This window comes from Phaenicophaeus curvirostris, chromosome 15 (genome assembly GCF_032191515.1).
Source record: "Phaenicophaeus curvirostris isolate KB17595 chromosome 15, BPBGC_Pcur_1.0, whole genome shotgun sequence".
In the NCBI taxonomy this organism is placed as follows: domain Eukaryota; kingdom Metazoa; phylum Chordata; class Aves; order Cuculiformes; family Cuculidae; genus Phaenicophaeus; species Phaenicophaeus curvirostris.
The window spans coordinates 14,918,512-14,946,403 of NC_091406.1; the positions used below are offsets into that span (position 1 = coordinate 14,918,512).

Below are 27,892 nucleotides of genomic sequence, written 5' to 3' on the forward strand. Positions count from 1 at the left end.
TGTGCAGCTGAGTCAGAGTGTAGGGGCTGGGTGCCTCACTCGTTTCACCGGCGCTGTTTTGCCTGTTCTTATGTCCACAGATTTTTCTGCTTACTTGAATCTTGATTTTATGTGAGAGCAGGTTCTGAAGACAGAAATAAAAACTGGAATTGCATGCATGGTAAAGCACAGTAAAATGACAGAGGGAATTAAATCTTTTCCAGCTTATTATATGTATGGACACATGTTTAATATACATTTACTGTAATGTTAAATTTGTATTTAGCTGTCACAAGTATGGGAGGATAATGATTTTCTTTCTTTCCATTTGATTTTTTTATTATTCTTTCCCTAGCAACCCATTTTTCTATGTCTCAGTTCTCCACTATAAAACCATTTAAGACATGACTCAGAAAAATGTGGAGAAAATATGAACAAGCTCCTCAGATGCCGTTTAGAACTTGATTCATGCAATAACATGGGAGTCTGAGCTTCACATTGGGTAAAGCCCAGGTTTGATAGATACAAAGTACGGTCCTTTATGCCAGTGAATCCCCTGTTTCAGGGCTGATCTTTAGGGTGTCAGAGGTAATGAATCTAGAGAGGAGTCATCTGCAAACTATTTGCAGACAGTGTGCAGGTACTTCATCCATGTAGTTCTAAAAAATAAAAACAAAGGGAATCTGTGGGAGACGAACACAGATTTTACTTCAGATCATTAGCTCCAGGAAAATACCATAAAAATTATTAGAAAGAGATAGACTTTTGGGCTATCCCACAGGCTAAAGTTCACTTTAATGCCCTGATTGAAGTGGAGGAGATTTCACCCTCTTGCCAAATACTGGGCAGGGGTGGTAGGGGCTATTTCTCACCTGTATCTGTGGAAATATCTTATTCTCAGGTTGCCAGGCTCAGCAGAATTACTCCATCCTTGCTCAGACAAGATTCCCTTTTAAATAATTTGGAGTTTAACTTAATTAAGAATTCCATCCAATACACAAAAAAGGTAATGATACATTTTAATCACACACAAATAAAAAATGACATATAAAGAAGAAGAAAGTCTGATAATGAGAAGGTAATTCAGTGGGTGATGAATCCTGATAAAGAACACCCATATAGTTAAAGGCAGTGGAAGATTTGTTGTGAATTGAACTGAACTGCAAATAACCTTATGTCCACAATTATCTGTAGGAGTTATTGATAAGAAGTGATGCTATAGCCAAGGATCAATTAAAGTATCAGACATGCAGTTTAGATGATGTTATTTTGGTCTGTTGTCACTTTTTTTATATTCATCTCTCCATTTCTGTAACCTCAATGACATAACCACCCAAGTATATCAAGTTGTCCTTCTTACTTAGTGTTCCCATTGTTAACGTCTGATGATAGTTTGGTTTTTCAGCTGCCAGATTCTGGGGTAAATCTGCAAGCAGGCGTCCTTCATCATGTCCTGCTTTTCACTCTTTGTAAAGTTCAGTGTTACAATGAGTTGGGTTTCTAGAAGAGATTCAGAGTTGGCTGTAATTTCATTTCATCTCATAATATATTTGAAGGGGATGCAACTCCTCCACTCCTTTAACAAAAATCATTCCAAAGGCGCAATATACTGTTTTGCAAATGTGCTCAGAGCCTCCTTTAATTTTACATTTTAAAATACTAGGATTTGCATTACAAGCATATTTAGCTAATCTGAAAAGGTGAAACAATCATGTGGGATTTCTACGTTGACGTGATGAGCGTAGCATTTCAAGTGATGGTGTCTGATTTGTAAAAGAAGCCAAAAAATTGAGTCAAGTAGCTCATGTCAGCTGCCATAGAGTTTTCATTTAGCAGATCATTTTAGTTGACTATGTAATGTAATAAGAAATATGTTTAATATTTTAATCTAAATGGATTGAAGGGGTTTGGATCTCTTAAATCAGAAATTTGTATCGTGTTTGATCAGTTGACTTTTTAATCTGATTTTAAGAACTCTAATGATTCAGATTTATGTTGTTCGCAGTTTCTTTTCCTGTTCTTCTTGTGTGGGTTTTTCATTATTTTATTTTCATTCTGTTTGTTTTTGGCTTACTGGCAAAGGACGGCGCCACTTTAATAAGTATAAAAAGAAGGGTAGGTTTTTTAAAATTTCTTTTTATTTCTTTTGCAACATCTATTTAGTTTGAAATAGTTACTAAGCTGTAAAGTGTAGTCTGTTTCTTTTTAAATTTATTCTAATGGATTTGCTATTTCTAATGATTGCCCACACCACAATTAGTTCCAACCACTGCCATTTTCTTTATGTGTGTGCTGTTAATCTCTGTATAAAAAAGTAAAAAGCTGACAATTATTAGGTAAGTAAGGCAAAATTGCTAGAAGTACCAACTCCTGCTTTTTCTCAGTCGTTATTCAATTTTAAGTTGTTTGGGACACTTCTTGCTCTGAGGTTATTCAGAGACCTATTGCTTGGGCAGTAGTGCATAATGTAATGGGGTTTTTGGTCCATTTGATACTCTGCTTGAAACAAGGATGCTTCCAGTGGTGTAAGAGGTTCTGGGAGTGATTGCGGTGGGGAAAACATGAATTTTGGAGTGCATCTTGTTCAATAATTCAGTACTCTGTTCATTGCTGTCGAGCATGTGGCCCACATGAATGAAAGGTGTCTGGCATGCACTGGTAATGTATAGGAGTTAGTATTTCCTCCCTATGTAAGTAAGGAAGACAATATTTGGCCTCAGAACTTGGCTAGAAATTTTGGGAACTGAAAATAGTGCAAGCAGACAGAAGCTCACTGGACTTTGAAGGGAAAGGTAAGAGCGGTTACTGAACAACCTTTATCCTTTGCCTGTTCCACATGTGTTCGTAGCCTGACAGAAGAGATGAGACTCATGTGAGGTAGCACTTCAGGTCTTCCATGGCACAAACTGCTGAATGTGTGTCTTGTACTATTCGAGTGACTCAACACTCTGCAATAACACCTTATGGATCAGACAAGTGAAAGCGATTAAACATGATGGTACCCAAAGCATATTCATTTGGCAGAGAAAAGACCTGGAGAAGAACAATAGTAAAAGGAAAAATGACATTTTTATGGCTTTACAAAGGATTGCCATGACCAACAGTACTTGTTACAGCTAATCTGTTATGGTTAGTGCTTTACAAACAAACCAAAAGAGTAATACCAGCACCTTCCTCCAGGAATGTACGGTATCAGTACAAGTTGAAAGGGAATGAATGGGAACCAATTGACAGATGTGAAGATGCTGGGGAAAATGTGATGTGCGCTGTTATAAACACACTTGCAAGCGACCCTTGGTTTTGGGGAATTCCATGGTAAAAGCTTTAAAGAGGGATAATGGGGCAGATGGATAGCGATGTGGTTAAAGGAGGGCAAATGGGGCTTCCAAAGGAGACAGAGCATAGTCAAGAGCTCAGAAAAGCTCCTTTTATATTTGACTTGCAAAAGCATTGTAATTCACAGAAAAGCTGAATTCAGAATCCTAGCAGTGAGCAGTGTAGAGTGAAGCAGGTCCATAAGTGAAGTTGGAGCATGAAGTTCATGCTCCCTGTGATAAGAGGAAAGGACCTGAAGCAGGACTGGGAAAGAGGAGCCACGTGGCTGAAGGTCAGATTAACAGATTAACAATGTGATTTTTGCAGCACAGAGACACGACTGAAGAAGACTGAATTCATCAGCACTGGAGAAAAAGGTGTTAATTTTATGTAGGTTTTATTTGCTGAAAGCTGTGGCAAGAATTCTGCTGAAGAGATGCAATGCAGAACAAATCTGTAAGACTTCTATCAAAGCCTGATTGTCAGGCGAGGAAATGGATGAGTCAAACATCCAGATTATGAACTATAGTGGCAGGTAGAACGATTGTATTGTCCACTGAGATAGAGCAAGAATGCAGGGGGAGGGCTGAGTCAGGGAGAAAAGAGAAATTAAAGAAATAACTTAATTGACAAGCAATTTATGTGTTTGTAATCAAAGCATGCCTCATCACTTACACAGTACTCATAAGAAAAGAAAGAAAAAAAGTGTGCTTTTCTTTGGAAATACTGCATTCTTGACTTGTCACCCACACATATCTCACATCCTTTCTTGCAGTTGACAAAATTCAGCATTTTCAGCTTCTCTCTTAGTATCTTTTTCTGGGTGGGTTTGTTTTTGGGTTTTGTGTGTTTATGTATGTATGTGTGCCAACTTCTGTACGTGCTGCAGCAGCAGCACAGCCCTGGCTTGTCACTCAAATCTTCTCTCACAGTGGGCAGAAGCATCATTTTGATACTTTAACAGACAAGGCTGTCTTTGGCAATGTTCCTCTCCAGCAATTCCCACCTCTCTGACTCAGTACCTCAAAATGCCTTTGTTATAAATTTCGTTCTCTTTATGTTTTATTAGCAGACATTTTTCATCTATGGCAATCTTATTGTGTCCTCACTTGACCTCCAATGAGTTCTTAGATACAGGACAGTGCCTGCTTGTCTGCCCTGACTTTTCTTAGTTTTACAGAACTGCAGTATCCTTTGGAAAGGGCTTTGTGCCATCAGCTGTGCCTAAAATAATTGCAGAATAAATAAATGGACATGTAACCTATTTTGACAATGATTGGCAGTCATTGCCATCTATCAGCTGCTAGCTTGCCTGCATGAAATGAGATAATAGCTTTGATCCAGTGTCAGGTAGACAAGTAGAGCCAACACAAAATCCACCACTCTAACTATTTCTAATTGGCAATTTAAACAGGAGTCAAGAACTGAAGGGGTCACAGGCTGAATTCTTTCTGATTGTCAGTGCTCATGGCTCCAAAAGGGGCTCAAGGCACACAGTCAGTAGTGCGACAAGGAACAGAGTACAGGAACCGTCATTTCTAGTCTGCAGCTTTCCTCATCAATCCTCATGAACTCTGTTGGAGATTAGAGGTAAAAACAGGACTGGAGAGTCCTGAATTCTACAACAGATACCTCATTAAATTTCTGTTACAACACAAGTCATTTAGCATCCTAACACTTCATTACTCTTTAAAAACATGTACCTGTCCCTATAGTACTTGTAGTTTAAATGGAAGAATTAGCAGTTGTTTGCAAGGCATGTGCTATGAGTAACAGCGTGGTGACATAAGAGCACTCAGATAGCTCCCTAGACTGCACTGGGCAAGAAACTGATGCTTCATATCTTTTGCAATCTTTGTAAGGGACTATTTACAGAGTTGAAATAGGACCCCGGAGCAACTTTTTAGCATTGTGAATGTTTGAGAAAACAGATTTTAAAAATATGGATTTCAACAAGCAAAATATTAATTTCTCATTTTTCTCAAAACTTTTATGGCTTCTGCTGATTCTAGTATTGAATTATAAATTCAGTGAGTTATAAATTGTCTGTCTACAGAAGAGGTTGTATTAGATGATTTCAAGTGGTGGGATGCTCTTCTTGTTTAGAAGCATGTCCTACCTTCTGTTTATTATAGTTGTTCCTTTACAAGGCAGCAAAAATCATAGAATCATTCAGTTTGATGAGACTTTAAATTTTTTAAGGTATTTATTTAATGTTGTTACATATGCCCAAATAGTTGTGTCTGGTATAGCTAGCTAATTAACCAGTAAGCATACAGCCAGAATCGTGTCTGTGTATTGCATTGGCCTTTCATATGCTTCTAAATTCATGTTGCAGAGTGTGAACTTGAAATTCTGTATGACTCCTTTTCCCAGGGTAGTGATGCAGCTAACAAGGTAGACTGATTTCTGTAGGAGAAGATTTTGAAGACAAAGCTAGAAGGATTAAGAAAAAAAGTGCTGAGGAGTTCAATGATAAATGAAGAAGAAAATAACAGAAAAGTTTCTAATGCTAGTGCTGGACAAAACACTATAGGTAAAAAGAAGTGGGCATGTAAGTGATTATAAGTCTCTGATTTCAGCAAACACTGGTGCATTTTTATCTGATCACTCATTACCCAACCTGTAGAAACTCAGAGACTGAAGGCAGAGCCACAGGCAGTTCTGTAGCTGAGGCCTATGGACTGAAACCAAGTTTTGTTGGCTTAGGATGATAAGGGAGTTTGTTTTGCCTAAGTCCAAGATGGAAAGCATATGGAAACGCGGTAAAATCTTATTATTGGATTTTTCTTCAACAACATTATAGGAATAACTTCATACTTATTAAAAGCTGGGTACATTCATTTGATCTCTCACTGCTGCTTTCAAAGCCCACTCTATTATCAGTTACTTCCCTTTATCTTTCTTCCCTTCTTATACGTGTGCAGCAACAGCACATCTATTTGCACAAATATTTTCTGTTTCAATGGGATTCCAATAAATGGAATATTTCAAAAGGTTCCCAGTGCAGCAAGGAGGTGGACATGCATACAAATACATGCAGGATGCAAACCATTGTGCAGCTTTGTCTCCGGCGAGCCAAAAATCTTTCTTCCAATCTTATAATACTTCCATTGGTGGCCAAGAATCGTTCTGCTCTCTGTTCTGCTGAGCTGAATTATGCTCACTGTGATGTATGCTTTGCAATTTGTTTTTGTGTTTAATTAGTTGGCTTATTTAATCGTGTCGAATTCTGCATTTTGGTTTTAGATTGTATTGTCTCTGTGGACTTGTACTGGTATTTGTTTATTTCATTAAGTTCTACGAGTTTGTCTTAGCAATTGTGTTGGGATCATCTTGCAGTCCTTGTGATGATGATAAATGTCATTGAAGCAACTATGATTAAGTGGTATTGCAAATCATGTTATAGAAATACAGCTGTTAAAAAATTCTTGACATTAGCCATCCCTGAATAACAGAAACAGCCCTGAATCACAGCTTCAAATTTCAGCATGCATGACATTTTCAGATCTGTATTATATCTGGATTTGAACCTGTGATTCAGAACTATATTTTCCTCTATTAAGACCCTATTTGGGTGAGATTAAATTCAGTTAGCTGTCATCCCCATTTACTTTCTTAAATAAACAAAAATATTTTGAATTTGAATGTAGAAGAATGTTTAAATATCTGCAGCTTATGTGGAACAGTGCAATTAATCATGTTATGATTAAAATATTTTCTATTAAATTTAATTAGGCAAGTAGTAGTAACTAAAATGAGACCAAAGCAGCCTGAGTTTTAAATACTGTGAAAAATGCAGCCTGTGACTGCAATCCTAGATCTACTGCACTGCCATTGAGCCAGAGCAAAGCCGTTATCAGCAAAGTAATGTTTTTCACACCTTTTGCTGGGGATGGTGTAAAATCTTACCAAAAATATTTGAAGAAATCTTTCACTTCTTAGTTTCTTACTCTAGATGCGTAAATGACTTCATGCTGGTAATACTTCTCTGTTATGAATCATAACACATATGTTTGGAAGGATAATTCTGGTATTTGGTATCGGTCCTTGCTGCTGCTTTTTCCCAGCTTGAAGCATCATCTCTTTGATTCTTCATGGGCTCTTTCCAGTACGATAGCTACCGAAACCTCTGCAAGAGGTTCCCATCCTCCTCAGTTTTTCTAGTGATGAAGTTATAAAGACGTACAAATGAAGATCGACACAGTTGTCTATGACAGTAGTTGATTTCAACATCTGTTTAGTTTCATCTGTTGGAAAGAAGTAAAATTTATTTCTCTGCATGTTCTTTTATCAACTTCACTGCTTATTTCTAAAGCAGGAATTTCACAGCTCTGATTCCATGTTACTAGTTCCCACGAAAGAAGAGTTATGGATTGCAAGGCAGCATTTCCAGGGCATTTATATCCACCTTCTATATTTTCCTCCAATCTTATGTATCATGCAGAGAGTTGAAAAGTATTCTTCCTTTTTTTGTTGTTGTTGTTTTGTTTTATTTTCCTTTATTTCCAAAGGCACAGAATACAAGGTAAACTGATAAGTCACATTTTCCTGTGGTAAATCAGAACTGGTATAACTATATATAACTAGGGTAACTTCTATCTCCTTGAATGTATTGAGGCACATGAAAAAAATCAAACTCTGCTTCTCCTTAACTATGTAGTAGACAGGGAGGGCCCTAATTGTACTGGCTGCAGGTGAATCTACCATTTTTCCAGGCATCTTAGTATACTCCAAAGAGAACTACAATCTTTTCTTCCATACAGATAGTGATAGTTGCAAAGCTTCTGCAGTACTGGAGAGAGAACCAATAGGCTGATGAAGTGTTGAATTCAGAAGGTACTGACAAAAGAAAGTCCTCAAGATGTTTTAACCCTGGCACAGCTAGCTGATATTTCAAGTGTCTAGCTGAACTCAAATGTTTTTTTGGCTCTCCTGAATCCAATATATTTAGAAAATTAAGACTTAGATCTTTGTTGATGGCTAGCTAGATTGCCTAACTCATATTCAGGCTATGAGTAATGGGGCTTCAGCCCTTCCAATCCACCACTAAATTAGTCAAAATGTATCTTACATTTGCTTAATTTTTATTTTCCCTGTTCTTACAGACTGTATTTTTAATGTTGTTAAAAATATTTTAAGGCTTTATTCATGAAGCAAAATTTTCTCATGCAAGTGACTCACCCCCAAGAGATAATTTCAGAATTTGCTGTCGTTTTGGAAACTGCTGCTTGATAATGTGGGAAGAGTTATTCATATTTCTTATGTGTATTTTTTTTAGTAGTTGTAAGCAAAGCAGTTGTCTAACAGAAATAAATACTTTGTAAAATGATAGAGAAAGGAGTAGCAGGTGTTGAATTTTTAACAGATAAGGTCACACTAAGGGCAATGAGAAAAACTATCACCTTTTTGATGAATTTTGACCAAAGCAAAAGTTTGCTGAGTGTTCAGAAGGAGGTAAATATTCATTGTGCAATTAATGCTGTTCAGTCACTTCTATAAAAATCCTGCCATTTTTCAGTAGAATAGCTTAAGTACTTATCGATTGAGAACTTCTGTAACTCCCAAAATGGAGGCATCCCCATATCTCTACAGGTATTTTAAATGAATTGAATTAATCATAGGCTTAAAAGTCTCTAGCGATCTTCGCTAACTTTCCTGGGTTTAATTAAAACATCTGTGCGCTTTTAATTTATCGATTCATCCAACTCGTATGTCATGTTTTTGACACACCCCAGCATGCTCTGCATCATTTTTAACCCGATTTCCACTTAACTAAAGCAATTAAATTCACCCCGGATTAATTAAAGCATCCATACTTTAGTGCTTAAGTCAGCGTGTGCTGCTTTCCCCAAATGGTTTCTGAATGTCAGAGATTTGACACACCTGATGGGTTTTTTGTCCTTCTGGATATTCTTCTGTGAATCTTTCTTGCTTACTAATGTGCAGTTTGACAGAGCTAGGCAAGGGAGCCTGATACCGCCTGGGTTTGGGCAACTGAGGTAAGGATTGCAGAGCTTCTATGAAGGGCTGTACATTTTATATTAATACCAGCCTGATGCCTGCAAGCACAGACTTAACACCGCTATTAAACAATTTAATTTATTTATGTGTTCTGTTGTCAAAGTGAACAGTCTCATGAAGTAACTAATAAAGCATATAATGTCAGGAACCATTATTCATAATTATTCATTTTTCTGCTTCTGAGTGAATTTCTACAAGATGACTTCTGCTTGTAAGAGAAAAAGATCTTAAAGCAACCTAAAAGATGTTCTAGATCTTGCTAACTGTCACTGTTCTTAAGACCATTTCAGCCTGACTGAAATTAATGAGCTCTGATGAACAGGCAGTCTAGTCAAACTTCATTCTTTTTGACCATGTGAATATCACATGAAGTACACATGTGAAAAATGGGGCCTCTATTTTTTCAATCTCCTGTTCCAAAGTGATTTTCTGAGATAAAAGTTTCCTAGGGATGCGGCAACTTTTTGTCAGGAAAGTGGTATAAAAATAGCATAAATTAGTAAAAGTGAAACAGCATAAAACGTTGAGTGGTCTTAGAAGTTAATTTAGATACTCATATCCCTAAGTGAACTCCAGTTAAAAGTAACAGGCCTGCAGACAAGTGCTGAAATGAGCACCCAACTGATTGAAATATGTTTAAACATAAAATATGAAGGAAAGTGTTGTCAAACAAAACCATTTTCTTCCTAAACTACAAGTAAGAATACACATACATCTGATGTCTCCTAAGTTTTATAAATATCTTATGGGCGAACACTTACCTAAAAAATTGTAACATCCCGTGTTACACTATCAGTGCTCATTTACTTAAAAGTATAATGTGAAATCTAGAGCCAACGTTTAGAATCAGGTTTTCAGAAATTAACTTGTTAAATAACTGTGCTGATTTTCTAAAATGCATATACTTGCGATTCCTTTGAGTTTAGTGGTTTTGTGGATTTTAAGTCATTTGGAAATTAAGATTGTTTATATCTAAATAGGTATAATTTCATTTTAGGAGGCTGACTGTAGGCAACAAATTGATTGTAGCTTTTGGAGTAAATCTGAAAATGTTCAGGGCTTGGGTATACAATTATAGGATTCAGGTCTGACATGAGTAAAATACATCTTCACTTGCTTATGTCTTAATCTAATTTGTCCATGGAAGAGAAATCAGCATTTGTAGACTAAATGCTACATATGGGTCACAAAGATAAAAGACCAAGAAGAGAAAAACACTAGTACAGTACAACTCTATTCATATTTTTTAGGTATTTGGAACAGGCACTTGTAGACTATATAGGGTTTGGGTCTTTCCTGTATTTCTACTCCATTTTGGAGCTGACCTGGAAGGCTTTTATTGGTTTCAGATTAGACTGTCATAAATCCATCTTCTTTATATGCCTACAAAATCATGCATAATCTCCCAGCAACAGCAGCCTAATCTCTGCTAAAAGGAAGCCCAAGAGTGAGCTTAGAGAGTCTCAGTTAGTTATCCCCTAGGGGCACTGCACCCAGCAGGTCAACATTGAGTTTATTGGTAAGAAGTTCAGCCTAGATCTGTCTTCAGTACAATTCTCAGTGGTCAGTGAAACAAAGAGCAACATGATTTCTGTTATGCTGCTGTGTATTTCATTTTATTATATAGCTAAGAATTTGTGTAACTCTGTCCAAAGAGCATATTAAAACTGCCCAGGCTGTAGGTTCAGATGATTTTTGAGACAGCTATAGAATGTTAATATTGGGTTTATTAAAGACTTGAAAAACATTTACTATGGTTTGTAATGCATAATGACTTCCCCCACGCTTAGGGACACTGGGCTGACTTGCACTAATGAGCATAGGGAAGATTGTTTGGGTACAACCAGACTCAAAGTGTTTGGAAATTCTTCTTGATGAGAAGACTCAAAATGCATCCATGTGTTTGGAGGCAGAAATAAGTTTTTGTCTGTCCACAAGGAAACTTTGGGTAAACCTCAAAAAGTGCTAATATTAGTGCATATACTCAGCTGTTGGGTCACACTGGTTGCAAGAGACAATTACATGTGCATGTATGCGATCACATGTCCCAAGTAGATGATCCTTATGCAGTTTTGTAAGTTCGCATGCTGTCAAGCACATTTTTTTAAACTGTTTTCTTCAGCAGAACTTTCAGGACTGAAGCTGACTTCCTCCTCCTAAGTTAGAATATCTACAGATAATAATAATCTGCATTACTCTTTGGTCTGACTAAGTTCAGTGCAATTCAACAGAGTTAAACATCTCTTACATAGCAGTATAAGTAGTACCTGTCTACTGCTTCTACAATAAATTCTTTTGGTTCTAGGGATAACTTCTGTTAGGACTTCCTACAGTAGATGATGTCTCTTTGGGTGTAGTTGTCTTTGTAGGTTTTCATTCCATGAATTTGTCTAATTATGTGTTCAATCAGGGAATGCTCTTCTGTGAGTTTTAACTTTTCAGATGATCTTGTTAAAGTCAGTTGATGGAACAGTTAACGGTTCTTAGGATGCAAGACTGCTTTAGATGATGTGTAAGTGCTCTATTAACAGAGCCTTAAACTTGCATTTCAAAAGCCAGTCCTCATTTTCCTTACTGCTTACATTGTGAATAGGTAGTCAAGGTCATCTTTTATGCGCACGGACTCGTAGTAAGAAGAATCTGGTTTATATGCAAGATGAGGGCTCACAAACAGTATGGGTACAACCATTCTGGTCCTTCCTCAAGCAGTACCCCAACTGGCCTGATGCAATTTTGTCCATCCAGACCAGTGACTCCCCTCACCAACCTGCCATGAGCATCTCACCACAAAATTCTGTGGTATGTATGTTGAAAAAAATTGACTTTACCTGTGGTAACTCCTGAAATCTTGTCGGGACTTTAAACAAGCCTGCAGATGGCACAAAGGAAGGTAACCTTCTTGTGACCCATTTGAAAATTTACATCTGGATGTAAAACTGAGCTGCTTGCAAAATAGGAGTAATGTAAGGGCATTGCTTGTGACCTGGTCCAGGACAGGGAAGCACTGCAGATGCAAGTTCAAAAAGCTTTCAAGTCTTTCTGTGCCCAGAAAATTGAATAGCTTTCAAGAGAAGTATACCGATCTGTCTATTTTATGAGGAGGAACTGAAAAAAGTCTTCAGTAGAAAATCAACTGCCTAGTTCCTAGTGGTACAGGACTCTCTCTGCACCAGGGTAATGTTGCTCTGCAGCAAGAGGAACCAAGCCAGAACTCTGCCTTCAATCCTGTTTGGAACTTCAAGTAGCAGGGGAAAGCTTCTCAACTAAGCAGCTGTGTAACTAAACCAAGTTCTGCAACAGCCTTCAGGAGTCTGACTTCTCAGATATCCTTTACTGGTTTCTTGCCATGCTCTAGAAGAACTCCTCTGGTGAGTATGTATGTGTGAATAAGATAAGGGTGGGTGAAAAGAGTGTGCACACAGGCTGTAGCTGGGATACCTGTCTGTTAAGTGTCACTTGTGAAAATGGTGGCTTGTGACGCCAGACTGTTTGGGCATTATCCCTTACCATCTCCCCTCCTAGTCCACGTGTAACAGGCTGTTATTAAATCACCTTTCCTCATCCATCAGGGAATATTAACGTTACAAAATACCCATCCAAAGATAACCTTTAGAGAGAGAGCTTTTAAAGGGATGTTTGATTGGCCTTTGTTGCTCGGTTCATGCTCTTGAACATGTGCTGCCGACAGGACTCAAATCTGTTGATCAGCTGAGACACATGTTAAGAAACGGTTTTGTTTGAATACTGGTGAAGGGTGGAATCACATCACTAAATTTGCATTTAGGGTCCATACTTGTGGTGCTTACTCAAACTTAACTCAGGAGATCTACCCTTGTGCTTAAGTTCTTTTAGAGTTGCCACAACAACTCCTGAAGAACTCTATCCACTTTTTGACAGTGCTGGCATGTGATATACATTTCTCTTCATGCAACCTCACAGAAATGAGATGGAATTTGATTGTTCCATTACATAAACCAGCCTTTCTTCACATTCCTTCAACAGACAGAACAGTCAGTTCTGTCCTGGAATAGGCGTCACCCGCTTCACATAGTGGTCCTGGATAACAAGAGCTTCAGATGACTCTCTGAGTTGTTTGCATGTTAATTGAAGCCACCTGGATGTAAAATTAGAGTGGACCATTTGGGGTCTCACCCTGCAGCAACATGGTCTCTCTTTACACTGACCGCTTTTGTTATCTATGGAAGAGCGGCTTGATTGTCTCTATATTCATCACTTACGACAGTCTATAAACCCATAGTAGAAACATGAATGAAGAGCTATTTATCACAGCAGTGACAAGCCAGCTTCTTAGAAGCTGCTTCCATTCTTGCTTACATGTTTCTCCCATCACCTTGGTGACCTGGCAGTCATGGAAGTGCCAAAATCTGTACAAGAACCTCTGTCATTTTTCTTCTCCTTAAAGTAATATTCCTGTTATATCATTTATAGAATAACCCCAGCAGAGTTGTAGATTAAACTGTGAGGCTCTAGGTTGCAAGTGACTTAATCTTAACTGTACTTATTGCATCCCTGAGGTTAAGTGACGGATTCTCTCATTTGTCCACAGTCAGTTCTGGTGTCACTAGTGTCTTGGCAATGCCACCTGCAGTGCAGACCACTGACGGCCAGTTACTGTTCAACTTGTATACAAGCTCTGCAAGGACAGGATAGCTTTATGAGACCTCTGACCTGGTAGAAATGTGAAGAGAGGAATGAAGAGATGTGACGTGGCTTTCAGCTTTGCTTAAATTCTTGAAGCACAGTGCCTGAGTATAGGGAACACTAAAAAACTGCTGTGGGAGCTTTTTAGCCCAAAACCCAGCACCATCTAGTAATCTTTCTTCTGCTGTGCCAGTCCCTGGTGTCCCAGAAGCTGAGCCTTACAAATTCAGGTCAGAAGCAGGAGCTAAGAATGGCCTTCCCATAGACACATTCCAAGTAGAAGATAAACATCTCTTTTAGCTGGACTTATTGTTTGGTGAGACTTTAGGAGCCAGGAGAGAAGAGAAGCAATCCTTTAGCAGCTGGCTGGTACAGTATTACCTAGCTGGGTCTGAAGTGGTCATGTGCAAGTTGCTTGTTGTTTTCTGGTTTGGGGTTTTTTTTGAAGTTATTTTTACAATAGATTTACTTCTGCTCAGTCCATCTTGCAGAGGACTGTGCTGTTCAGGTGGGGTTACAGACTTTAAGTTTTGACTCAAGAGGAGATGTTTGCAGAGCAGAGGGCCATGTTGACCTGTAAAACAATACAAAGAAAGCTATTCCTCACTTGTGCCCAGCTTGTAAGCCAGCTTGTAACTTTGTCTTTATAACTGCTTCTAACTACTTGAACAATTGTGGCTTGTCAGAAGAAACTGTGAACTGCCTACTGATTCACTTAGCTTTCCTGGGACCTTTTCTTTCTATGCATCTTTATCACATGATAGTGAGGAGGTTGATGAGCAAAAGCAAGCCATATGCTGGCGTGCAGCTGGAGAATCCACGTTGAGCAACTGTTAATAATGTTGAGTCACTGCAATGGCTCAGAAGCATGTAGAGAATTAACATCTAACAATATTACTTCCTTCTGTGGTGGACTTCAACAAAGGGATTGCAAGCTTAACCACCACACACAGAAGCTGAGGTGTGCCTGTTTCTATAGACAGATATTCTTGTTTTAAGAGGAGGCTCAGATAAAGTGGCAGTTTCTCTACAAAATATCAGGGTGTGGAAGGTGGCACCAAGAAACTTGCCACTCATGATTACTTCAGAACAAGCTGCCTTCTGATCACTCACCTGCAGATCCTCTACATTATGGCAAGTAAAGAGAGCAGGACTGAAGCGCTTACCTTTGTTAAGTGATTTGGCAAAATATATCACACCAAACAAGACTTTTAATTGCAGTGAAATGGAGAGTTATGGACAAAGGAATTGTTTGTGTCCACAAGTCTTCGTACCTGAAGAATGGAAGTGGTCTTAGTTTGATCCTTTTCTTTATGGCTCACCTATATGACTTGCAGTAGCAGCAGTTAGCAGAATGATGCAGCAAAAAGTAGTGCATGCTGAGACACTGAGATAGACTTCATGATGTAATGCACGCAGACAGAAGGAATAGTCAGTCATACGGCATTCAAGTTGCTACTAGCTGTTTGTCGTAGAAGAGTGTGTCATGGTGACATGCAAAAAGATGTAAAACAAGGGGTCCTAGAGTGCGATATGGACAGAAGGGATATTTGTCTGTATTGTAATTCAGTCCAGTTGAACTAGAGTAAATTTAGTTCTGAAACCAGCTGCAAAAAGCAAAACTGGTACAACTTTAGCATAAACTTTTTTTGCTGAACTCAGTAAAGCACTTGTGAACATATGTCACAGCTGAAATCAGAAAGTTCCTGCTGGAAATTATATTTCATTCAGATTAGTATTCTTTTGTGGAGGAAGAAAGAGATTGAACAACACTCATGGTAAGAGAGAACACCAGGAATGAAATAGAATAAAGTTCTGTTGCTACCAAAGGATGGACAGTATGGCCTTAGGACAGAGGGGAGGGGTAGCAAAAAGACCCCAGACTTCAGCATACTGATTTTGTTATTATTTGACTGTAGAAAAAAATAAGCTTAAAAGGATTATACATATGGCATGTATATAATTCTCAGCATTCTAAATTTTAGCTGACATCTCAGGTTACAAATCTGAACGTTTGGGTTTTTTTTCTGGACATTTTTTTCCTATTTCAAATAAGAAAATTCTTGAAAAAAGTCTATTCTGGAATGTGATTTTACAGTAGATCAATGGGACAGCCAAGATTAATAAGGGTTACAGGACCAAACAGTGGAGAAGTTGTATAACTGGACAATTACACATCTCTTTGTAGGAAATCAATTGCTTGGGTTCTTCTTGATCATAGGGATAATAGGAGCAAGAAGACATTAGGACATTTTAGTGACTAACAGTAGCTTCTGAGCATGTTTTTGGTAGAAAATAGCTGCTAGCTTCTAATTTCTTCAAAGGGTGAAAAGGCAGAGAAATAATTTTCTGTCTTTATCAAACTACATCAGAGAGAAGAGCACAAAAGTGTACCTTTTCTCAAAGATTCATTTCGTTACTCCCATATATGTTATTCCTCTTTTATTTTTTCCATTCCTCTGGCTGGTGACAACATATTCAGTCTTTGGCGGGCGTGTAAGTTCACAGATTGCCACGTTCACATGGGAGACACAGGCGTATAGGCATGTGAGCACGCCTTAGTGTGACATTTATGTGCAACTGGCTTTTAATAAACCACTTGTTTCTTGCCAGTGCTCTGTATATGTACAACATCTGACTCCTGGCATTCAAGACCTGCTGAGTACTTTTATTATTCATAGGCTTCACCTCATTTGCATAATTTGCTCAGAATGTGTCTTACCCCTTTAGTAATACAAGAGGGATGGATAAGGGTTAATGGTGTTTTCTTGCAATACACACAGGGTAAAAGCAGTCACCCTGGGATCGGGGAAAAACGGTTGAGCAGAGATATTGGTGACAAGGTGCATTTGTTGTAGATGAAAGCTTGTGTTATTCCTGTGTTAAAGATTCTTATACTGAAAAAAACCAAGTCAAAGGGTGTAAAAGAATTTGGGAATGTTACATTCAAAAACTATTATGGAAGCAGAAAGATGCTATCTAATGAAGTGTTCTGAGGACTAAATGTCCTGTGTTCTGCTATCTGTGAAAATCAGACGGTAACTGGTAGAAAGAAGCAGAGCAATGTCAGGCTCAAATCTGTCCACATTACCCCGATTATCCCAAACACCATCAGTAGTCTATAAAGAATAGGAGTTCTATTCTCAGAATGCCCAACATTTGTGCGCTTTATTAAACAGTAATCAAATTATTTCCTTGGTAAATGAAAAACTGAATTATTACAAATTATTTTAGTTTTTTGGTTTTTTTTCCCCGGTAAATTAACATATTTGAATATATGTAAAAGTATTTGGTAGTGGATTTTTAGTGCACTTTTACATTAACACCTGTATGACCCTGTATGCTGGTTTTCTTTTGTTCAATTTTGCAGCTGCCTGCCCAGTTCTGTGCAGTGGCAATGGTCAATACTCTAAAGGCACCTGCTTGTGCTACAGCGGCTGGAAAGGTCCAGAATGTGATGTACCCGTCAGCCAGTGTTTTGATCCCTCGTGCGGAGGTCACGGTTCCTGCATCGAGGGGAACTGTGTCTGTTCTGTTGGCTTTAAAGGAGAAAACTGTGAAGAAGGTAGGACATTTTCTTTCTATGTTGTTAGCTTCTTTTCTCAATTTTGACATTAATGGGTAGGAAAAAAAGGAAAGAACAGAATAAAAATTTAAATGTAAAACTATTGTACCAGATTTATTGTAAAAGAGGGGCAAAAATGTAGTCCATCATAATTTTACTGATCTATCAAAGTATAAAATTTCTGATCTTCTGTATATATATTGTTTTGCAGTATTAAGAGTGTCTGCCACAAGTAAACCTGAATAATTCCTTTTTTGAAGGGTAAAGATAAGTCTTTTCTTACGGATTACATTTATTGAACAATTTAGATGTGAAATAAAGCAGAAAAAGGAGCACTAGTAGACACAATTGTATAGCTGCAGCCCCACACAAAGCAAGCTTATCACTCACTATTAAGACAGAAGTTGATGAAACAAATCTGAAAGACTTGGGTATCTGTGTTACTTACAGACTTCACACTTACAGACTTCATGTAGGGCAAATTACTCCTGTTAGCTGCAATCATGTGGGATTAAAGAAAGGTAGATGGTGCACCAAACAAAACCTGTCCTTTAAAGGGAGAACAGCTCTTGATTTTGTAAGTGTCCAGTTCCCTGCGTACTTAGAATTTAGCAAAGTGACTTATCCAAAATGTGGTCATAGATTAAGCTCAGTACTGGTTTTCTTCACAGTTTTTCTCTGTCAGAATGCATTAAGTAAATTGGACTGCTTTTCTTTTTTTGAAGTATGGTTTTAGAACGGAACTTAACTTTAGCTAACTAACTAACTTCTAAATAGACAGCTCAGCATACCTTGGCACGTCTTTGGAACAGTAATGGTTTAAACTGCTTTACGATGACATTCCAGAGCTTACTAATCCTCTACAAGGAGGAGCAGTTTGAGGACTAAAAGTGAAAAAACTGGAGCTGCATGCGTGTAGGACTTAAGAGTCTCTATGGGGTATTCTGAGTGGGATGCAGATCTGTCCACCATGTATATTGAATTTTATCTTAACTTGTAGTAAACAGCTTTTTTTTTTTTTCCATCTGAAAACTAAGGGGAGAAAGCTACCGGGATCTAAAGTACTAAGGTTTTTATTCTCTTGAGTGTGGACTGCAGTCATTGCCTCTAGAACAAGATCTTGCATTAGTCTGAATGAACTTATTTTGCTAAAAGTGAAAAAAAAAGGCAAAGATTCTTATTAGTGGGACTGGCAACACTACAACTGTTTGTTCAGTCCTTTCCTGACATCTTCTTCCAGGAAAACTTCACAACACTGGTTATTAAAGCTCTAATCCAGAACTCAAGTGAAGTCAGTAGAGTTTTTACGGGTTTTTTTAATGGATTACATTTTAGGCTACATCCAGAAATCTTGTAATGTCCTTTTTCTCTGCTAGAACTGACAATTCTCAGGTCACCCTGAGTGTATCGTTATGAGAAAAATTATTTGAAATGGTTTGCTATAGCTAGCATTCTCATAGAAATCAAAGATGGAAAAGGCTGTCTTTACGATATTCTGCAATATCCAGTCTACTCCCCAGGGATACAGAATTGCTCTTTCTGGTACTAACTGCCATTGTTAGCTTCATCTAAGTTACATAAATTTCTGCATATTTTGTGTTGTCGTATAAATGCCTGTATTATTAGAGAGACTATGGTAGACGGCCAAAAATTCTCTTTCTTTCATTTAATTCCATAAATTTTACCTTCTAAGCAGCTCCTCCTTCATCTTGATTGTAATTTTCAATGACTTACATGGAGTTCTCTCTCTGTTTTCAGTTGTCTAGAATGGCAATGGTATATCTGAGCTAGACATCTTGAATCCCCTCAGTCCTATAAGAGAAATAGGCTCTTGTAATGCTTAATCCAACTTACCCTAAGGTGAACATTTGAAGTGGGTGAAGCAAACACATCACCAACTCCAGAGAAGTTTGTGGAACAAGTTAGTGCTTATCTTTTTGCAAAGCTGTTAACACTGTTCAAAGTTGGAAACACCACAAAGCGTTACATATCAACAAAGTGCTTGGAGAAGTGGATTACTCTGTGAGGTGAAAGGGTATATGCTATTTAATCAACAGTGTGCTTGAAAGGATAGGGTTTTTCTTAAAAAGATAAATGGATTACAAAGGCAGGATGTATTGACTCCAAACTTGGAAAGAGCCAATAACATTACAAGAAAGATGAAAATAATCTTAGGCATACATTTATTTTTTCAATAAGTAAGTCATTAAATTAATTTACAAATAAACAAAAAAAGTATCCGTTGTGTTTCCAGTCTAAAATTCCATTTCTTCTGTAAGTATTTCTCACATTAACGCAACAGCTACAGGAAAAAAGGATATAATGTGAAGTGGTGTCTCTCCATTTGCAGGTAATCATCTGATCTTACTGGAAGTTTTTGCGTGAATTTAAATTCTACAATTCTAATGTAGAATTATATAAATAAATATATCTGTATTTCTTCATAATATATGAAATCTCCTCTATTGATTTGAGCTTCCAAAAGGACTGGTGTTGGTTGATGCATTTGCCATTTTCCACCTAGAATATTGAATTAGAACAAGTAGGTCAGCATTTTTTTTTTCTTTTCATTAGCTTTCTATTTCTGATATTCATCATGGTCATATTGTTCAAACAATTTACCTGAAATGAAAGTGGCACCAAAATCAATATTTGTGATGCACAATTTTTGCAGCATAAACACTGTTGTTCTATTAACAAATTTGCACACAAGATTAAGTGGCATATTTGTCAGGTTTCATTCAATCTAGTTTAGGGCGAGACAAGTAAAATTGCTAAATTAGGTTAAGTTAAGGGTGGTTTTCTTGTCAGTTTCATGGTCGAGTCATTTTTCAATGACATTTAACTTCGCAAGTGTAATTCATGGCTCTTTGGGGGTTTTATGGTACATATTGTTCAGAAAACTACTTGACCTCCTTTTTTGTCCTTAGGGATATAAATTGCTTTCAGTACCTTTTTTCTCAAATCTACAGAGGGCCCAATACTAAATGAGCTCTAATGATGTGAGCTGCCGAGGGGCTATGCCTTCTAAGTCTAACATACCTACTTGCTAAAGACGTATTCTCCTTTGTTTAAACACCAAAAAAGCTCCATTTATAAATCCTTATTAAATACCATTACAAACTCTTCTAAAGACTCAGGGCCAGAACCTTTGCAGCATAAGTCAGTGTAGCTCTCTTGCAGGTAATCACTTTATGCTAGTTTTAGCAGCTGAGGATCTGGCCCGAGATGACAAGTCTAAGAGCATGTTTTAAAATAGAACAAGATTTGAGTTCAAAGTAAAACCCCTCTTCAGTTTAAACATTGAAAGCTATTATTTATCGATACGTTAGAACAAAACAGCTATAAAAGTATGTTTGTCTAGAGCAATGAAGAAGGAGGTTAGTGTATTATTCTACAAAACAAGGGTGACTGGTAGCTTAGGGGCATCGATAGATTTATTCTGTGGAAATAAGTCTCAGCTGCCTGAATACTGTAATTCAGGATAGAGGAAAGACAGTTAGTTTATGTAGCAGGATGGCCTTTTTCATATGCACTCCACATTGCTTTCAGTAGTACTTTCATTTGACAAGGAAGATCATGAATTTCTGAAATTGAGAGTACATCAGGACTTATCTCCTGATGTTAGCTGTCCTGCCCCATACAATGTTGTATACGTAGTGCCCTCTTAAATTTTCCATTAAAATATCATCATCTGAAAAAAATAGTATAGACTAAAAGCAACTTTCATGCTGAAAGTAAACTCAGACCTAAATCTTTGCATTCTTTCTTCCTTTTTACAGTCAGATAGTTTTATCACAGTTCGGTGTCCATCGAGTTCAGCGGTAGTGGGATACATGCTAAACTGTGGACAATTTTACTAAGCACCAAGAAGGAATAAGTGTTCAGAAAAAGCATTCTGCATAATTAATGAGTTTATCAAATCCTGTCTGAACTGAACCAGACAACAATCTTGCTTGACTTATAAATATGAAATTGCATTATAGTATTTTCATGTCTAATCATATAAGCATGAAATCTTAAAAAGAAAGAAAAGGAAAAAAAACCCTATAGACAGTGCCATAATTAAATTGAAAATCTTGTAAGAAATTGTGTCATAATTTCTTCTGTACTACTGTAATCTGAATTAAAATCAAAACTACTCTGATAACTGATGTTATTGCATCTCTAAATGTGCCTGACTCAATCCTCTGTGTTGTGTCAAATCTATATACTTACTTTAAATGTTCTGCAACTACATAAAATAATTTGACAAGACTGTATGTTTATAGAAAAGTCGAGATTTGAAAGATCAAGTATTGTTCACATAAGGTAGAATGAAAATGTCTCTGCCTTAATTTAGACGGATCAATTTGGAAAAGATGAAAGATAAATCACTTTCGTTATAAACTCAGATCATCCTGGAGCTGCAAGAGAGAATGCCAATCATTTTTGTTCTTTCTGTTGTGAGCTAATATACCAGTCATGAGATGAATTCATCTTATTTAGGACACAAATTTGACCTCGGCTCTCAATTCCACAGCAAAAAGCAGTTGGTAGAGCCTCTGTGTTAGTATTTATGGTAGAGCATGGTATACTTACAGAAATTTATGGTATAAGATAAAAGTTTGGAAAACCGTAACATTACTGAATAGAATGTATTTGAAAGACAGCTCATAACTTTCCTTTATTTATCAGGATTGAAATGGCAACTGAAATTTCATTGGATTATTTTTCATCATAATTATTTTCACTTGTTTATTCTGTTGCTTCTGGATTGATAAAAGATGAAATCCATATCTATATCTGTTTTTCTTTAAGAGGAATTATCTGCTGATTAGAATATGGGTTGAACTTACTAGGAGTCTATTTCACAGCTCAGCTACTAATGGAACATGGATCAAATGTTCAGGAGTACCTGAATAATTTAGGAGTGTAAGCAAAGCTGGAAGACACCAATCTTTTGACTTCTAGCTGTTTAAACTGGATATCATCATGTTGTTCTTACAATGCTCTAGCATTTTAATATTAACAACAGCAGGACTGATGAAGATACTCCAGAGAAAAATATCCTTAAAAACATGCGATTTATTCAGGGTGGTTTTATTCAGTTATTTAGATACAGTGCATGAGTTAATGGAACTTCATTATATTTCAGAAGAAATGTCCCCAGGTGTAACTCTGTGCTTCTTCAGTACAGCATTCCTGCAGCAAGCTGTCATTATTCAGTCACACCAAGTTTTTTTTGGAGCTAATATAAAACACAAATTATTTCTCACTTTCCCTTTCTCAGACCAGGTGTTAATATGACGTGAAGAACTACATCAATTTGCTTTATTTATCATAGCAATATAAACTTTTCAGAGCATGCATCTACATGTTTTCCCAACATTATATAGTGTGAACTGACCTTTTTCTACATTGTTTTTGGTTTCCTCTTCAGTCGATTGCTTAGATCCAACGTGCTCCAACCACGGAGTCTGTGTTAATGGAGAATGTCTCTGCAGCCCGGGTTGGGGTGGAATAAATTGTGAGCTTCCCAGAGCCCAGTGTCCAGACCAGTGCAGTGGGCACGGTACCTATGTGTCTGACACGGGTCTTTGTAGCTGTGATCCCAACTGGATGGGTCCCGACTGCTCTGTTGGTAAGAAAAGTATTTTTTCCTGATTTCAGACTGATGTTTCTATTTTGTTAAAATGTTAATATCTATGGCAAGTTTGAAAAAGTAATAATTTAAAAAATTGACTTTGAAATATGCTTGATCCTTTTTAATTATGTTGGGAAAAAAGTCTGTATGTGTATTATTATGCTAATTTTATGCTCTTCTTAATGCTCTTCTTAATTTGGGACTGTCAGCTACAGGGCAAGGAGGATGCAAGTTAGAAGTTTGTTTTGTTCTAATATTGACCCTCATTTGGACTGGAAAAGTTACTTTGGTGCTTCACATCTATTTCCTAACTGTAAATGAAAACTTCCATAATTTATAAATATGTTTATAACGTTTGGAGAATGGAAAACACTGCAATTAATTACAGTTTGGGCGATTGGTTTACTCTGCATCATAATGCTACCAATTTATGAAAAATATCACAAAACAGAAAAAATTCTTTTAAAATAAAGGATATTTCTCCCTTTTAAATCATACGTGGAATGTTTAAAACAGTAATTTTAAAGCAAGATAGACTAAAAAGCAGGTGCAAAAAGTGTAGGCTAAAAAATGTCACCCTCTCCAAAGCTACGGTTGTAAAACTTGACTATCCTGACAGAAGGAGCTAAAGAGCAAATGAAACAGTTTTGACAAGACAGCAAATGTTTTATTTGTGAGAAAAAAAAAGGTGGGAATTTTTCATTTAGATTGTAAGCTGAACCCTGAGACTGAGGCCATAAGCAAATCTCTCAAAATAATATTTACAGTTTTCACAGTTCTTCAGTTATTTCTTAAGATTAATGACTTGGAATACCCCACCAGTGAAATGAATATGAAGATGTGTTTTTTCCTCTTTGTGCATCAGCAGCCAGAAAAATTCCTGAATGGGAGTTTCACTGTCCATTCCTTCCATGATGTATGAGGCAAGAGACCCCTCTGTTTTCTTTTCTACAACTTCAGCTGGCAGAGAGCAATAGAAGGATTTTTGGAGTAAGACACTAGATATATGACCATGTTAGTTAGGATTCCAAAATCTTCCCCTTGGTCTCTTTTGCCTGTCACTCCTGGAGTCTAAGTGACCCTCAATTGTCACCATTCTCTGCTGAATGAGTTTTAGGTGAGTTTCAGTCTCATTCTTAGCAAATCAATGTCTAGGTCAAAATCACAGTCCAGATTAGAGTGAAACAGAGCTCCGACTCCCCTTCTGTACTGCTAGCAAGCATTGAGGAAGCTACCTTGGAAACTTGTTTGTGTCTGCAGCAGTTTGCACAGCGTATTTCAGCAGATTTCTAAAAATGAATTTTTAATATAATTTAGTTTGATTTTATGCAAAAGTTGAATGCTGAGTTTGATCTGAATATGAAGAGGCTAGGTTTTGACAGCATACAGCGTTCAACAGAAGTGTACCTATCGCGCTTACTTTTCCCTTCATGACTAGGTTGCTGCTCCTGCCCCATGGCCCCTGGTGTAAGCCAGCTATGATCTCTCTTCTTTTCTTCTCCTAGAAGTGTGCTCTGTAGACTGTGGCACTCACGGGGTGTGCATTGGCGGAGCATGTCGCTGTGAAGAAGGGTGGACAGGAGAGGCGTGCGACCAGCGTGTGTGTCATCCCCGTTGTACAGAGCATGGAACTTGTAAAGATGGGAAATGTGAATGCAGAGAGGGCTGGAATGGGGAGCACTGCACCATTGGTAGGCAAACGACAGGCACCGAAACAGGCACATATTGCTTTCTTTTCATAAATCGTAGAGACATAGTTACTGTCGTGTATTGTAATAGGCTGTTCCTTTAAGGACCCTAGTGCTTTCAGATAATATCTCTGACTCAAAATGTGTTGGGTGAAATGCAAATGAGCTCTTGGAATCCTGTAAAATCAGTAGCAGACTGATTCAACAAATTGCACAGCAAATGAACATTAGTAAGTAAAGATGTAACAAATGGGCCATTACAGCATCATCTGAGCCAAGACTTTCAAACTTAACTAAACATTCCTTTGTGTGAATGGCATCTTTTTTAATTTCCTGGTCTGATGCATCAGTGCTCTCCTGCTATTATACATCACATCTGAAACACATCAGCTCCGTCACCACACAGAGCAGCGGTCAAGTTGTGGAGGAATAAGTGTTCCTAGTGTCACAGAAATAGCTCCCTAGCATTCTCTTGTGTTGTGCTGTGACAGTGGGCATGGTGTTTGCATATAGACAGTCCCAGCATGGGAGGGCCCTCTCGGCAGTGCAGCATGCTGCTGTACCCTTTCCTAATAGCGTGCTGCTCAGTGCAGCATTGGCATCACGCAGAGCGCCGCGACTAGCACAATTGCATCTCAGCTGTGATGTGTCAGCCTGGGAAGTTCAAAAAGGCTATACTTGCACAAAGCCATGCTCTTCTATCCTCTCAATTACAGTGCTTGAAAATCTATTCTGAAGAGGAATTAATTGTGCCTAAATGAATTTCTTTATTTTGTCTGTACAAGTCAGGTGGTGTATTTGAATTACATTGGAAAGTTGCTGAAAACAAGGAAGAAAAAAAATTGTTATTTTCCCTATGCTGTAGTCAAAAACAGGGAATTCTGAGTGGTCGCATATCTTCTGAGAAGCCTGAGCAACATTATCTGCAACAGGAGTATCCAACTGCTAAGATAATGTAAGATTCAGGCAAGTGTACATTTCTCTGAAGAGGTTTTGGAGGACTGTGAGGTGCACCGTAAAAGAAACCTAGCGAGTCCAAACCCAAGGTCGTATTGTTTTAATTATCTTGAAGCTGTAAATTTGACAAAGAAAAGGAGTAGGTCAATTGAGATTTTCATGGCAATCAGGGACCCTAATGGGACAGTCCTATTACAAGTGAATTGTTATTTCTTTACTTAAAAGTCTGGTGAGATTCTTGCATCCCTCAAGCTGTTTTTCTTTTTCATTCCCTTCTGATTTCTCCCTGGCTATACAAACCATTTCCAGTACACACATCAGTTGGAAACTAAAAGTATGATCTTATTGGAGAGAAGAAAAAAAAAAAAGAAAAATAGAGATATGTTATTGGGCATATCCTTTGATGTTGTGGTGCTGCACGCTTCCACCACGCTATGCTAATATGACTTAAATCAAAGCTTGTATGACAGAACACTCTGTGACCAGCTCAGACACAGAGTGTTTGTTCACAAAAGCTTTCTGATTTCCATCATATCAACATCTCTCTGCTAGATTAATCCAGGCATTTTGTTTTTATGTTAAGTACTTAACAAATCTTTACAAAATGCCTAGTATGTCATTTTTTTTGCATTAAATTGTGTAATAATTCCTTATTTTAAAAGTTGCTGCTTTGCATAAAATTTGTTTTGCTTTATAATCTTTTAGTAATATGCCTATGTTTAGAGGTAATTAGTGTATTTAAAGTCTTTATTACTGTGCACACAAAAAGATGTCTTATACTGATATCAGAAAAGAATTTGAAAATCACAAGCTGAACTAGTGAACTCTGAAGTGATATTTGTAATGTAATTTTTAGTGTAATATTTAGAGCTGTGAAGCAAATATATTCCCTATTATTGATACGTATAATCAATTCTTCCTTTCAGAGGAAGGGTGATACTGCTAAAGTGATGAAAGCCTATGGAAGTTTCTTTTGTTTGGGATGAGCGAGAAGGGTTTCCTTGAAACTTAATGTGGGTCTGACTGTGGCAAAGATGAGACTAGGGCAAAAATCGTGGGTTTGCCCTTCTGGTTATTGGATACTAAATTTATGCAGTCATAAGTTGTCTGTTGTGTGTAGACAGAGATGTGTTCTTGTTACAGGCTTGCAGTGGAAGAAAATTCACATGTTCACATTATCAGGGCTGATTGTGAGGCCATTTAGGAAAGGATAAAACACAGTGCCAGAAATGGAATTCAGTTCAGAGGGACAGCTCGGCTTGATCCCATGGGTTTGTGTTACGTGGGGCTGAAACAGAGAAAGCATTTGGAGGATAAGGGTGGTTAGAACTAATGTTTGTCAGTGTTTGTACAAAAAATGCTACAAGTTACCACTGCAAAACTTGTCCTTAATATGGATTGATACTTAGGAATGAGGATGAGGTTAATCAAGGTGTTTAAAGGACTAGTGTGAAGGACTAAAGTGTACTTAAATTTTATGGAGCCTTATTTTAATTTAGAGTGCTCCTCTTATGATTTTGCTTTAAACTGAAGGGTGGGTAGACTGTTTAACGTCAGAATTACTCACTGAGTAGTGTCCACCTGAAAAGATAATATTCAGGAATGGAAATCTGATGTGTTTAAACTTTGTGTTTGATTTTTTTTTATTTATTTTAATCCAAAGTCATTGCTTTACTACTTTTTGGAAAACTGGAAAACTGCACAGTCTGTTCGTCCTAAGGCAAAGCCAGGCCAGACTAGAGTGAAATAACACATGAGCTGAGGTTGAACCTGTTCCTTCCCTGTATATAGTTTGCTGTTTTGAATAACCTTTTTAGGTCTTTAAGAGCAACAAATAGCCAGACTTCACTAAAAGGACACTTGAGAATTTCTCCAGGTGGACTTAAAGCAGAAAAATGTGAATCCCATAGAAGATCTTACCTGCTATGAATTTCCATTTATTGCTACACCTAGTCTAAAATCTCTTCGAGTCAGCAGAGAAACTTGTTTTGATTTCAGAGACTTTAGGCCAAGCCCACTTAGATCAAATCAATCTGATTTGTGAGGAAAAAAACAAGTTTCTATATGCAAATCAAA

At 37.5% G+C, this 27,892-nt stretch overlaps 1 protein-coding gene across 10 annotated transcripts in view; it reads left to right on the forward strand.

Moving 5' to 3' along the window:
* TENM2 (teneurin transmembrane protein 2) overlaps window positions 1-27,892 on the forward strand; it is a 596,193-nt gene that overhangs the window by 489,049 nt on the left and 79,252 nt on the right. For 7 of the 10 annotated variants that reach the window (XM_069869284.1, XM_069869285.1, XM_069869290.1 and 4 more), the window contains 4 exons: window positions 2,062-2,094; window positions 17,351-17,545; window positions 22,968-23,168; window positions 24,677-24,862. In XM_069869284.1, the coding sequence (XP_069725385.1) occupies window positions 2,062-2,094; window positions 17,351-17,545; window positions 22,968-23,168; window positions 24,677-24,862 (615 nt within the window). The remainder of the gene's footprint in view (window positions 1-2,061; window positions 2,095-17,350; window positions 17,546-22,967; window positions 23,169-24,676; window positions 24,863-27,892) is intronic. The other 3 variants (XM_069869286.1, XM_069869287.1, XM_069869289.1) reach the window with 1 other exon arrangement.